Source organism: Leucoraja erinacea, chromosome 14, assembly GCF_028641065.1.
Source record: "Leucoraja erinacea ecotype New England chromosome 14, Leri_hhj_1, whole genome shotgun sequence".
Classification (NCBI taxonomy): Eukaryota; Metazoa; Chordata; class Chondrichthyes; order Rajiformes; family Rajidae; genus Leucoraja; species Leucoraja erinaceus.
This window is the reverse complement of record NC_073390.1, coordinates 3,397,754-3,412,293: the sequence shown is the minus strand read 5'-3', so window position 1 is coordinate 3,412,293 and position 14,540 is coordinate 3,397,754. Positions and strand designations below refer to the sequence as shown.

The 14,540-nt window shown below is 41.0% G+C and overlaps 1 protein-coding gene across 3 annotated transcripts in view; it reads left to right on the top strand.

Annotated features, from left to right (window-relative positions):
• Positions 1–14,540, top strand: part of atp11b (ATPase phospholipid transporting 11B (putative)) — a 174,951-nt gene that overhangs the window by 108,526 nt on the left and 51,885 nt on the right. For all 3 annotated transcript variants that reach the window (XM_055645390.1, XM_055645388.1, XM_055645389.1), the window contains exons 20-23: positions 135–288; positions 4,220–4,322; positions 7,985–8,130; positions 8,902–8,961. In XM_055645390.1, coding sequence (XP_055501365.1) covers positions 135–288; positions 4,220–4,322; positions 7,985–8,130; positions 8,902–8,961 — 463 coding nt within the window. The remainder of the gene's footprint in view (positions 1–134; positions 289–4,219; positions 4,323–7,984; positions 8,131–8,901; positions 8,962–14,540) is intronic.

Sequence of the window (14,540 nt, the reverse complement as noted above, 5' to 3'; positions counted from 1 at the left end):
CGGGTAAGCTGTCAGTTGGTGGTAAGAAAGATGGTGGGGGAGATACTGCGGGCAGTTTAAATGTACAAGAGTGTTTCTGAAGCAAATTGAAAAAGATGAACCTTGGAAGTTTCACAAATGATTTATCATTGCAGAATAAAACGGGATCACGTGGCTCAACATGGTTTGGTTGTAGATGGAACTAGCCTTACACATGCACTCAGGAAACATGAAGGATTGTTCATGGAAATTAGCAAAAGTTGCACTGCTGTGTTATGTTGTCGAATGGCACCACTGCAAAAAGCAAAAGTAAGTTCATTACTCCCAATTGTAATTAGTTTAAAACTTCAACTTGTAAGATATTTAATGAGTAACATAATTTGATCAAAATGCATTGCCAATTTAATTTAACACTGAACGACTTACTTATTCTTGAATTCCATTATATTTTGCTTATGAAAATGTTAATTGATTAGAATAGGATTTAAATTTAACTTTCTTGATAATTCAGTGGTGGAAATATGTTTGTCCAGTTCAGAATCAGAATGTTTAGATTTGGTCCTTAATCTTAACTGGGATGCTAGCATAACAATTCCTGGTGATAGGCTAGGACTTTTTTTTCCTAGAGTGTAGGAGGTTGAAGGGTGATCTAATGGAATTATTTGAAATGATGAGGTTACAAGATAATATGAAAAACCATGGTCTTTTCCATGGGGTAGGGGATTTTAAAAGATAGATGGGAAACATTTAGAAGGTATTTGAGGGGCAACTTTTTCACTCAGAAGCTAGTGCATATATGGAACAAGTATTCAGGGTAAGCGGTAGAAACAGATACAATTATGATATTTAAAATGTATTTGGATAGATATGTGGATAAGAAAGGTATGCAAGGATGTAGTCCAGGCAGAGGCAAATTGAAATAGCTTGGTTAGGCAAGTTACATGGCCAGGATTAGTTGGGCCAAGGGGCTTGGTTCCAGACTGTATACTCTGACTGTATATAAGAAACAAAATTAGCCTTCACCCGTTGGCAGATTTCCACTGATTACTATTAGTTGAGAACTGATAATTATGCTTCAGTTGTGTATAAATAAGATATAGCCTTCTCAGACAACATAATATCAGGATGCAGAAGTATAGCACTGTGGAACAATGTAATATAGGATCTGTTCTTTGCTAACGTCTCAAAATCATTGTCAATGCAGTAAACAGATTTGTCTGCAATATTCCTGGGTACTGATTTGCCCAGATTTGATCAAGCAAAACAAAATCCAATTTAGGGCAGTTTGTGATCAAGAAGAAGAAGGCGCTGAGTCTCTTGAAAACTATAAAGGTGCACAAGTCCCCAGGCCCTGCTGGGATCTTACCCACGTTATTGAGAAAGACGAGGGATTCTGGGGTTTGGCGAAGACCTTTGTATGCTCCCTAGTCACCAAGGTCCTGGAGAACTGGAGCAAAGCCAATGTTATTTCCTGGGTAGCACAGTGACGCAGCGGTAGAGTTGCTGCCTTGTAGCCCCAGTGATCTGGGAGTTCGTTCCTTACTTGAGTGTTGTCTGTACCGAGTTTGTACATTCTCCCTGTGGGTTTCCTCTGGTGCTCCAGTTTCCTCCCACATCCCAAAGACTCGGTTTGTAGGTTAATTAGCTTCTGTAAATTGTCCCTAATGTGTAGGAAAGAACTAGTATATGGGTGATTGCAGGCCTGGACAGACTCGGTGGGACGAAAAGCCTGTTTCCATATTGTATATCTAAACTAAACTTTAAGGGAAATACAGATAATCCAGGAGGTTAAAGGCTAGTAAACCTCAGTTTGTTGGTAGGCAAGCCACAGTAGAGGATTCTTAGGGATAGGATTTACCCACATTTGGAAGAGAAATCAGTTATTTGGAGACAGTCAGCATGACATTGTTAGTGGCAGGTCATGTCTTACTAACGGAATTGATTTTTTGAGGAAATGATGAAGGTGATTGATGGAGGATGGGTAGTAAATTATTTGGACTTCAGTAAAGAATTTGACAAATTTCCTCATGGTAAGCAGATTCAGAAGATTAAAATGCTTGCGATCCACAGTGACTTGGTAGTTTGGATTCAAAATGACTTACCTAAAGAAGACCCAGCGCAGTGGTTGAAGTTTAGTTTAGAGAGACAGCGCGGAAACTAACCCTTCGGCCCACCGAGTCCCCGCCGACCAGCGATCCCAGCACATCAACACCACCCTGCACACACTAGAGACAATTTTATATTGATACCAAGCCAATTAACCTACAAACCTGTACGTCTTTGGAGTGTGGGAGGAAATCAAAGTTCTTGGTGAAAACCCACGCAGGTGACGGGGAAGGTACAAACTCCGTACAGACAACACCCGTAGCCAGGGTCAAACCCAGGCCTCTGGCGCTGTAAGGTAATAGCTCTACCACTATGCCACCGTACCACCCTAAGGGTGTACTTCTAGCTGGAGATCTGTGACCTGTGATTTTCTGCAGGGATATGTGTTGGGATCTCTGATGTCTGTGATATATAGGAACAACTTGGACAAAAATGAAGATGCTTTGGATAGTAAATTTGCAGCGACACAAAAAATGGTGGAGTTGCAGTCCGTGTTGCACTTTGGGAGGTTGAATTAGGTTAGTTTTAGATTAGACATGGGGTATGGAAACAGGTCCATCGGCCCACCGAATCTACGCTGACCATTCATCACCCGTTCAAGTTTGTTATCCCACAACACACTAGGTGCAATTTGCAGAGGCCAATTAATATACAAACCAGACCGTCTTTGGGATGTGGGAGGAAATCGGAGCACCCAAAGGAATCCCACATGGTCACAGGGAGAACGTGCAAACAAAACACAGACAGTACTCGAGGTCGGGATCGAACGCAGTCTCTGACTTTGTGAGGCTCCATCGCCGTATCACTGTACCGCCCTTTTTGTAAGGGGAAAAGAATACAATTAATGGCAGGACATTTTATCAGCACTGATATACAGAGGGGTCTTGGGGACCAACTCCATAGATCCCTGAAAGTAACAATACGCGTGGATTGAATGGTTGAGAAGACGTATGGGATGCTTGCCTTCATTGGTCAGGGCATCGGGTGTAAGAGTCATGAAGTCATGTTGCAGGTTTATAAAACTTTGGTTAGGCAGCATTTGAATTATTGTGTGCAGTTCTGGTCACCCCATTACAGGAAGAGCGTGGAGGGCTTGAAAGGGTGCAGACGAAGTTTACCAGAATGCTGTCTGGATTAGAGGGTATTAACTATAAAGAGTGGTTGGACAAACTCGGATTGTTTTCTCTGGAGTGTTGGCGGCTGAGGGGGAACCGAATAAAGGTTTATAGCCAGAACCTTTTTTCCCCAGTGAACAGTGGAGCTTTAAGATCAGAGGAGGAAAGGAAATGTGCGAGGCAAGTCTTTTATGCAGAGAATGGTCGTTGCGGCAGTGCTGCTGCCTCACAGAGCCAGAGACCCCGCTTCGATCGCACTGGGAGACACACTCCTATCCTGCTTGACTACCTACTTGCATTTATTGGAACAGAAAACAAAGAGCTGGAGGAGCTCAGCGGGTCAGGTAGCATCTGTGGAGAAAATAGACAAAGTGTGAATGATGGAAAAGAGTGGGGGGACGTGGAGCAAAACCTGGCATGTAATAGGTATCCTGCTATAGCCTTAAACAACCTTCCTCACTATCTCATTGATTGGTCCATTCAAATATACGCATTACCACCTCACCAGCAAAGGCACAAATGCTTTTAATAAGAGCACAGGAGTCAGTGAGATCAATGACGAGATAGAAAGAAGCACGATATATATATAATGATCCCAGCAGCAACATTTCCCCCTACGGAATGGAGAAGAGTAGGTAAGGAAGCAGCTAGGAGGAACTGAATAAAACTTTTTAATTGTGGCTTTAAATGTCCATGTATGGTTATGGACAGTTAAATTAAAATGGTTCTTGTGAATAGCTGTTGGAAGTAGATTGGACTATAGATGTGGACCTCCTAACAGAAAGTTATGCTTCACGTCACATCTGAAAGACAGCAACTCCAAAAATAAAATAATCTGTCAATATACATTGAAGCACCAGCATAAGTTGAAGCATCCTCTGAGTGAGTTGAAAATGAGTACATTTCTAGCATTGGATGTTTTAATCAACCGTGACATTTTACAATTATGAATCTCATTATACATTAACATTTGTGTCTTGAGTCATAAAATTGTACCACTTACGTTTTTATATTTTCAGGTAGTCAGACTTTTGAAGTTATTGCCAAACAAACCAATTACCTTGGCAATTGGCGATGGTGCAAATGATGTCAGCATGATACTGGAAGCAAATATTGGTATAGGTATGTGAACAGTGTTGCCATTTTCTTCTTATTGCTCTTTCAATATTACATCAGTGGTTCGGACTAAATTGATAGAACTCCAAAAAAAAAATGGGTAGTAAGTGAAATGTAGAAACTAGCAACTGCAGATGCTGCTTTACAAAGATGTGCTGGAGTAACTCAGTGGGTCCGGCAGCATCTCTGGAGAACAAGGATAGGTGATGTTTCAGGTTGGGACCCTTCATCAGACCAATTATACGGAGGAGGGGGGAGAAAGCTGGAAGGACAAGGACAAACTAATAGGTAGATACAGGTGAGGGGGATTTTTGATCGGTAGATGGTTGAAGAAAGGCCGGAGATTAAAGGTGTGTCAACAGGAATGAAGATTTGAATATTGTAAAGCTAGAGGAAGGAATGTAGGTGAGGGGGGGGGGGGGGGGGGGGTAAAGTAGGTGGGCACAGGGTAGATAGAGGGGGGGGGGGGGTTGGTCCTCAAATTGGAGACTTCAGTATTCATATCATTGGTTCGTAAACTAAGTGGAAGGTGAGGTGCTGTTCCTCCAATTTCCGTGTGGCAGCACTCTGACATTGAAGGAGGCCCAGGCCAATATGGGAAGAGGGGTTTCAGGATGGGAATTTGAAGAGGAGTTTCAGTCTGGGAATGGGAAAAGGAGTTTCAGTGTGGGTGAACTGTAACAGAACAATGCTAATACCATCCAAGTGTCTCTAGATAAATTAAACTGCAATATTTATTTATATATGATTGTGTTTCCTTCTCATTCATTTGTCAACAAAGTAATGAGGTCATTTTTTAATCAGTTTAATTATTTTTTCCTTGTGAATACTTGATAAAAACCATTTATGCTTTAAGGCATCCTGATAATTGATATCACGGTCAGTAATTATATAATTAACCCTAAATATAAAAATGTGCATTAAACTCTGTGGCCAATAATCGGGCTTGTATCATAACTTAATTCTAACCAAGGTGTGAGCATTTCCAAATTAAGCAAGTCAAATCTGGATTTTAGGGAAACGCATTGAGGTATTTGTCAATCATTTTTCAAAGGACATTTGAACAGGTACAAAGCTAAAAAATGGTAATTTCTTGAGTGGCCAAGTCAATCACCCAATCTGAACCCAATTGAGCATGCCTTTTATCTGCTGAAGAGAAAACTGAAGGGGACTAGCCCCCAAAACAAACATAAGCTAAAGATGGCTGCAATACAGGCCTGGCAGAGCATCACAAGAGAAGACACCCTGCAACTGGTGATGTCCATGAATCACAGACTTCAAGCAGTCATTGCAAGCAAAGGATATGCAACAAAATACTAAACATTGGTTTAAGAAGGAACTGCAGATGCTGGAAAATTGAAGGTAGACAAAAATGCTGGAGAAACTCAGCGGGTGAGGCACCATCTATGGAGCGAAGGAAATGGGCAACATTTCAGGTCGAAACCCTTTTTCAAACTACACTATATTTCAGAAAATACTAAACATGACTACTTTCATTTACATGACATTGCTGTGTCCAAACATTATGGTGCCCTGAAATGGGGGGACTATGCATAAACACAGCTCTAATTTCTACATGCTGAAACCAAAATGCATAAAAATAGCCTTCATTAAAATCTGACAATGTGCACTTTAACCACATGTGATTTTCTCTATTACAAATCTCAAATTGTGGAGTACAGAGGCAAATAAATAAATGATGGTTATTTTTCCCAAACATTATGGAGGGCATTGTATATGGATAGGAAAGGTTTAGAGGGCTATGGGCCAAATGCAGATGGCTATGGGCCAAACTGGGATTAGCCCAGTTGCCAACTTGGTCGGAATGGACAAGGTGGGCCAAAGGACTATTTTCCATGCTGTATATCTCTTTAACTCGATGCCCAATTATGTGAGACAGTGCGACACTTCCTGAGTATTTGGTATTCTCATTGGCGTGGACTCAGGACTATGAATAGTTTGGCCAATAGTATATTCCTTCACATAACCTGCTCTTGTCACTCTGAATTATGTTCCATCTTTGCCTTTGCCACCCACCCTTAGACTGCACTAATGTCTGAGCTTTTAGCCATCATGGACTTGCATCGTGTCAGCCACTGCAATCTCCTAATTCACTGGATGTTTTCAAGAGAGAGTTAAATTTAGCTCTCAGGGCTAAGGGAATCAAGGGATATGGGGATAAAGATGGAACGGGGTACTGATTTTGGATGATCAGCCATGATCATATTGAATGGCGGTGCTAGCTCGAAGGGCAAAATGACCTACTCCTGCACATATTTTCTATGTTTAGAGCCCTGGGTATTGTATTACAGGTTGACACACATTTTCAGGCTTCCAACCCCATTCCTTATTCGCAAGGTGCACTGACGAGCCCTTCACCCTCTGAAAAGACAAAAAGTGCTGGAGTAATTCAGTGGGTCAGGATCACTGGATAACACAGATAGGTGACATCGGAACCCTTCCTCAGACTAATTCAGTCAGTTATATCTGACATCTGTTATAAGGGAGTTGTTAAAATTAGGGTTTATTGTATTGACTTTGTAAAACAGGAGGGAAGATTGAGAGTATTAAGGGCCTGTCCCACATAGGCGATTTTTTTTTGGCGACTGCCAGCAACTGTCACAATCGTAGCAGGTCGCGATCCATTCTCTACCAAGCAGCGACTGGACCCCACTACAACAATGTCTACGACAAGCTACCACCTAGTCGGTGTCAAGCTACAGCAAGCTGCCGACAACCGGCGGCCCATTAGGATGGCCACCTACAACCACACAGGCGACAATCCACAACAACCGAAGTCAACCAAAGTCCACCCGCAACATGCAATGATACTGTCGGCGACAATTCAATCGCCGGTACCTGTCGCCGGTTGACGTATGTTGATGTAGGTAGTCACCAAAGGAATTCACCGAAGTCAGCACCTGGCGATAACCTGCATCATCCTGGCGACAGCCTACGACGGCACCTACGACAAGAGAAGACAAGTTACGTCAAGCCCACAGTCACCGAAAAGTTTGGAACATTTCAAAATCCAGCGGCGACCAGAAAAAGGTTACGACTCATTAGGCGACTTGAGGAGAATACTCACGACCATACAGGCATCAATCCGTGACCATATGGCGACAGCCTAGTCGCCTGTAGTCGCCGAAAATATCTCCTAAGTGGGACAGGGGCTTTATTTCTCAACAGAGGGCCAGAAAGAGTGCCCGCCACTCGCAATGTCACCCGTGACAATTCAGGGAATTTCAACTGATCTCTGATAGACATAAAATGCTGAAGTAACTCAGCGGGATGGGCAGCATCTCTGAAGAAAGGGAATGGATCGAGATCCTTCTTCAGTCTGAAGAAGGGTCTCGACCCGAAACATCACCCATTCCTTCTCTCCAGAAATGCTGCCTGACCCGCTGAGTTACTCCAGCATTTTGTATCTATCTTCAATTTAAACCAATTTAAAGCATCTGCAATTTCTTCCTACACATTTCAACTAATCTCTTGTCCTTTAGTCTGCATTATAGGGGTGGGCAGACCATTAGTTACTGGAAAATAGGTGTTCAATCTGTATTTTGTTTGTTTTTTGTTTATAATGTAAATGTCATAGAAGATCAAAGATTTCAGAAAATGTAAAATGTAAAATCTTTAAAAGCTGTCTTAACATTTTATTTTCACAGGAATTATGGGTAAAGAAGGAAGGCAAGCAGTGAGAAACAGTGATTATGCAATAGCGAGATTCTGCTTCATCACTAAATTGCTTTTTGTCCATGGTCACTTCTATTATGTTAGAATAGCACATCTTGTACAGTACTTTTTTTATAAGGTATGTTTGGATATTCTCAGTTTACTATTTTATCAATTTTGTTTGACTCCAAAGCATTAGCCTTAATTTATAATAATTGATAATCTCGTTCCAACCACTTCTCATTAATCCTGTCAAGTCTGCATTACTAGTTATCTGCTACCTGTTATTCACCAAATCTAGATGCTAATAGCTCTCTTCGAGAGTAAAAACATTCAGACTAAGTTTAAATGTTGACACAAGAAACTGCAGATGCTGAAATCTTGAGCAAAAAGACAAACACTGAAGTAATTCAGCAGGTCAGACAGCATTTGTGGAGAGAATGAACTGACAGCATTTCGCATCTGGACCCCAAAGCATCATCTTTCTCTTCCCTCCACAGGTGCTGTCTGACCAGCTGAGTTCCACCAACTTTTTGTTATTTACTGATTAAGTTTAATTTGTTCTTGTCCATTGGATCTCTTTAACATTAGCAGCCAAAGAATTGCAGTCTGAATTTTTTTTTTTTTAAATGTGAGGATTTTTTTGTAATGCACCTGCTGCTGGTTGAAATAATGAAAGCAAACTAGGCAGAGCCTCGGAACTAAATCTTGAAATATTTATTTAGCACTGTACATAGGAACTAAGCAATCTCAACAAGGAAGTAAAAACATTTCCAATAGGTCAGCTAATTCATAGTCCTCACAAAGTAAATGTTTAGATTTGTGGATTTTTGCAATCATTTTACCGTTGTTTGTACTGAATAGTGCATTGTTTTGAAAGCTTCATGATACTATTATACTCTTTTTTCAGAATGTCTGTTTTATCACACCTCAGTTCATATACCAGTTCTTCTGTATGTTTTCACAACAGGTAAGCCTTGCAATTCTTACTAGTTAATGAACTTCAGAATCTATTATTCTTTTCTGCATGTTATCTACCTCTTTACTGTCACTAATGAATGGACAAACTTTGAAGGAGAAGCAATTATTAAACTTAAATGAGAGTATGGTCCCTTTGATAGCCATTGACTTTAGTTTTACTTGGGATTTTTGATGCTTCAATCCATCAAATGCATCCTTGGTGACAATGACTGTCACTCTCAACTTGCTATGGCACTTCAGTTCTTTAGTCCATCTTAGGACCAAGGATGTGATAAGGTCTTTAGTTGAGAAAGGCAAACTGGACAATGGTGTGTAGGTCACTGATGAAGTGCTGCTCAGAATATGGAAAATTAAAAAAAATGTTACCAACTCTACGAATGTTCAGAAAATTCGTAAGATGATGGATGAATTTATAACATCAATAAAAAAAATAATGGTATAATCATTACAGAAATGACTGACCAAGTTGTCCAAGAAAAGGAACTGAATTTTTTGAGGTACTTGATATTTGAGAAGGAAAAATATAAGGTGTTGGAGTAGCTATTTTAATAAAGAGAGAACTCTGTACAGCAGTGAAAAAAATATTTTGACGATCAAAGTGTAGAATTAAGTTTTCTTGGAAATAAGAAATAACAAGGGAATAGTCAGGAGTGTTTAATTGCCACATGTATCAACAACAGAACAATGAAGTTCTTATTTGCAGCAGCATAGCAGGCCTGTAAAAACAATACACATGCATAATATATGATAAGCAAAAATAAATCAATAAATTAATAATCCCAATACCAGTCAAAACAAAACCAAAGTCTTTAATGCAACCAAACACAACCCGTAATTCATGGTTGAAATTAGTGTTGCGTTGTGTTCGAGAGCTTGATGGTTGTTGGGAAGAAATTATTATTGAACTGATTCTGCTGGTCACAGTTTTCAGAATCCAATACCTTTTTCCTGATAGTAGGTAGTGAAATAAGAGCATGGCTAGGATGGTATGGGATACTGGCTGCCTTTTTGAGGCAATGCCTCCTCTAGATCCCTTCAATGGTGGGGAAGTCAGTACCAGTGATGGAATGGGCAGTATCTACCCCTCTGTAATTTCATTTTTCCTGGACGTTCGAGTTGCCAAACGAGGGCGTAAAGCATCCAGACGATATGCTTTTGACCAGACACTTTAGTTTAGTTTAGAGATACAGCGTGGATACAGGCCCTTTTGCCCACCGAGTTCGCAAAGACTAGCGATCCCTACACATTAACACTATCTACATGCACTAGGGACAATTTTACATTTATACCAAGCCAATTAGCCTGCAAACCTTTACGTCTTTGGTGTGTGGGAGGAAACGGAAGATCTTGGAGAAAACACACACGGTCATGGGGAGAACGTACAAACTCCATACAGACAGCACCCTTGGTCAGGATCGAACCTGGGTCTCTGGCGCTGTAAGGCAGTAGCTCTACCACTACTTGATGGGCCAAATGGCCTAATTCTGCTCCTGCAACTTATGAACTTAAAAAAAAACATTGAAAGCATTGCGTTTGCAGTTTCTCCTTTCGGACAGGGGAAACGTACCAATGAGGACAACTGTGGCATCTGCGTTATCCGGAATCTGCTTCAGGAGTTTCAGCTCCGACTTTGTCTTGTGTCCTTCGCTCTGTTGTGATGGATGTCTCACAGTCTTCTGCAAAGCAGAAAAGATCTGTGACAAATCACAAAGACATGGTGGCTCACTAAAGATAGACTCAAAAAGCTGGAGTAACTCAACATGTCAGACAGCATCTCTGGAGAGAAGGAAGAGGTGACATTTCGAGTCAAGACCCTTCTTCAGATTCAGCTGAGTTACTCCAGCTTTTTGTGACTATCTTCGGTTTAAACCAGCATCTGCAGCTCCTTCCCACACAAGGAACAACTCAAAACATCGCTTATCCATGTTAGTATCCATGAGATTATTCAGTGACATACCAAATCTCCTCGCTCTTCTAAGGAGGTAGAGGCGTTGATGTGCTTTGTTTGTGATTGCAACAATGTACAGGAGCCAGATCTTTAGAAATGTGTGCGGGGCACCACAGTGGAGCTGCAATAGAGTTGCTGACTCACAATGTCAGAGACCCAGGTTCGATCCCAGCCATGGGTGCTGTCTGTACAGAATTTAAACGTTCTTCCTGTGACCACATGGGGTTTCTCCAGTTTCCTCCCACATTCCAGAGATGTACAAGTTTGTAGGTTAATTGGCTTCTGTAAATTGCCCCTAGTGTGTAAGATAGAACAAGTGTACGGGTCAGCACGGACTTGGTGGACCAAAGAGCCTGTTTCCACGCTGTATCTCTATACCATGAACTTGATGCCATCAATTCTCACCACTGCCAACCTATCGTTTAAGACAGATTGTAGATCATCGGCTCTTCCCTTGTAAAGTCAATAATCAGCTCCTTGGTCTTGCTGACGTTGAGAGCAAGGTTGTTGTTCTGGTGCCATTCAATCAGACTTTCAATCTCCCTCCTATTCTGACATCATTACTCTTATTCATCCTACAATCAGAATCAGAATCACACTTTATTCGCCAAGTATGTTTTGCAACATATGAGGAATTTAATTGGCCAGGTCAGTCATACAATTAAAAGCACAGATCACTCAAAAACACATTTTAACATAAAACATCCACCACAGTGACTCCTACACATTCCTCAGTGTGATGGAAGGCGAAATAAAGTTCCTCTTCCTTTTGTTCTTCCTCGGTCGTGGGCCTCGAGCCCCCGGTGGCGGGAACGATCTTGACTCCCGTAGCCGGTGGCGTTCGGGCCCTCTGGGTCGAGGCGATCAAGCTCCCGCATCGGGGGGATGCCGGCTCCCCCGCGCCGGGCGATCGAACCTCGCGACGGGGCTGGTCGAACCTTCCACGACGTTGGAGCTCCCGACTAGCCTCACCTGAGACTGCAAGCCCTTGATAGTGATTCCGCGGTGGGAGTGATCCCAGGCAAGGGATCAGCTCCGATGTTAAGTCCATGCCCCGCGGTGGGGCTCACGATAGTCCGAGGAGGCCTCCGCAGAGCCCGGAGAATGTGATCCAAAAATTGATCACATCTCCCAAAGGTAAGAACCTGAAAAAAAAGTATCCCCTGATCCTCTCCCCCCTCCCCCCACATAAAACAAACCCAAGAACATTAAAACAAAACTTTTAACAAACTAAAATATAACAAAAAGAAAAAAAATACGAACAGACTGCCGGCTGGGCAGCCATCTCCCCGGCGCCCCTGGTGATCAAATGGTGGTATCATTGGCGAATTTAAAGAGGGTGTTTTAGCGGTGTCTAGCTATACAGTTAGGTATAGACGGTATTGTGTTTCGAGTGAGTAGGGCAGGGAACTGAACACACAGACATGAGGTGCCCCATGGCGGATTATTATCGAGGAGGAACTGTTGTTGCCAGTCCGTACTGATTGTGGCCTGCCGTGGTGTGTATCCAGTGGCATTGGGATGACCGAGACACAGTTCCCTGTGTTTGATAACAAGTTTTTATGGTGTTGATTGCCAAACTGTAGCCGATGAACAACAGGCTAAGATACATGTTCTTATTGGCCATGTGGTCCAGTGCAGAATTGAGATCGAGCGAGATCGCATACCCCCTTAATCTGTTATTTTCAAGCAGGTGGGAACCTTGGACCTAACTAATGAGATGTAGCAGATGTTTGCTTAAAAAATAGAATATGAATTAAAAATTAATCATGAGGTACAAAAATAGTACCAGAACACACATGGGTGATATTAATCTTCAAATAGATTGGACAAACAAATAGTCTTGTAGATAAATTTTGGGGTGCATAGTTTGTTACAATGATATGTTGTAGAACCAAACGTTTTTATCATATGTATTGAGCCAAGGTTCTAGTAGTAGTAAAGAATACTCTGAGAAAGAGTAATCATATGATCAAATTTCATATTCTGTTTGACAGTGAGAATCTAGGGTCTGAAACACACACTTTATAATCCATAAGCAGTAAAGACAAAATTGACAAAAATTAAGTGGTGAAATGGAATGAAAGCTAAAACAATCGCCAAATAATGGCAAGCGTTTGTGGAGATATTTCATAAATATATTCTCAACAAAGATTTGTATCATTGAGAAATAAGGACTACAAGGATGATCCATCCACGGTTAACTGAAGGATGATGTCGTATTGAAAGAAAAGGCAATCGATGTTAAGATTTATGGTAGAATATTAGAATATCAGGAAATATGTAAAAATAAATTGGACGTGAGTTTTTAAAAAAAGGTCTTTAGAGAACAAAGTAAATCATTCTTTTTTAGAGGACGTCAAAAAAGGGAATATTAAAGACTTGATGAGGGGAGATATCTAGCTTGTATTTCTCGTGGCAATGAACGAGTTCAGCCAGCCCAATGTCATAATGGAAGACATGAAAATTATCCAAATAAACAGGTCAAATTCAGGTGGGGAAACCATAAGGATAAGATGAATTGAATAAAGGTTGTTCTCTTGCTTGTGGTGGGGATAAAAAGTGTAGGTACAGAGAAACTGTTTCTAGCCATTCCACAATGTTATGAGGTCAATGGCAGCAAAGATAATCCGTAGCAAAGATATTTTAGATTGAAACCAAAAAATATGTTCATTCTAAGTGTATCATCTAATAATTTAGTGGAATTTAACAATAACGCAAATTTTTCTTTTGACTCTTTCGATACCCTATCCCATCCGAATTTAAAATCAGTTCATTTTTGCTAGAGCAACTATCTAATTTTCCTCATTTCTAAATCTGATTTGAATATCTTTTTAAAGAATACTATTTAACAATGCCAGTCTTTGGTTATTTTGGGATCATTGTACAAACCCCCATTAATTGTCCTATTTCCTAAAACAACCATTGTTTAGGATAGAAATATAGAAAATAGGTGCAGGAGGAGGCCATTCGGCTCTTCGAGCCAGCACCGCCATTCATTGCGATCATGGCTGATCGTCCCTCAATCAATAACCCGTGCCTGCCTTCTCCCCATATTCCTTGATTCCACTAGTCCCTAGAGCTCTATCTAACTCAATTTTGGCATGTATGTTGTCACAACATCATCCTATATTTATAAATCAATGACAAAGGATCAATACTTGACATGGAAAATAAACGCAGAAAATGCTGAAGATCCTCTAAATCAGGCAGCATAGTTTGAGAGAAACACTTGACTCAATAGTCTTTGATTTTAATAGTTTTTTTAAATTTCTTAGATGCACCTTTGTGGACATAGTTTGACACTGAGCCACGGAATTATGAGGTTGATTGCTTAGTCATAAAGAAGAATTTAAAGCAGCAACTTTAGTGAAAGATGTGAAGACAAATTTAGGAAGTGGATGAGTGAAGGCAGCGTTATTATGTATTGAGTGAAATAAAGTGAGACAACACAAAGTCAGAATTGAAATACCGACCTTAAATTATTGTGCTATGGGGGTTTGGAGAGGGAGGGAAAGAAAGTGGAGGAATTGAAAAGGTCAGGACATGCGGATGCTGAATGTTACGGATGCTGAAGCCATGAAATAAATACAGGATGAAAGTGAGTCATTAGCTGAGGT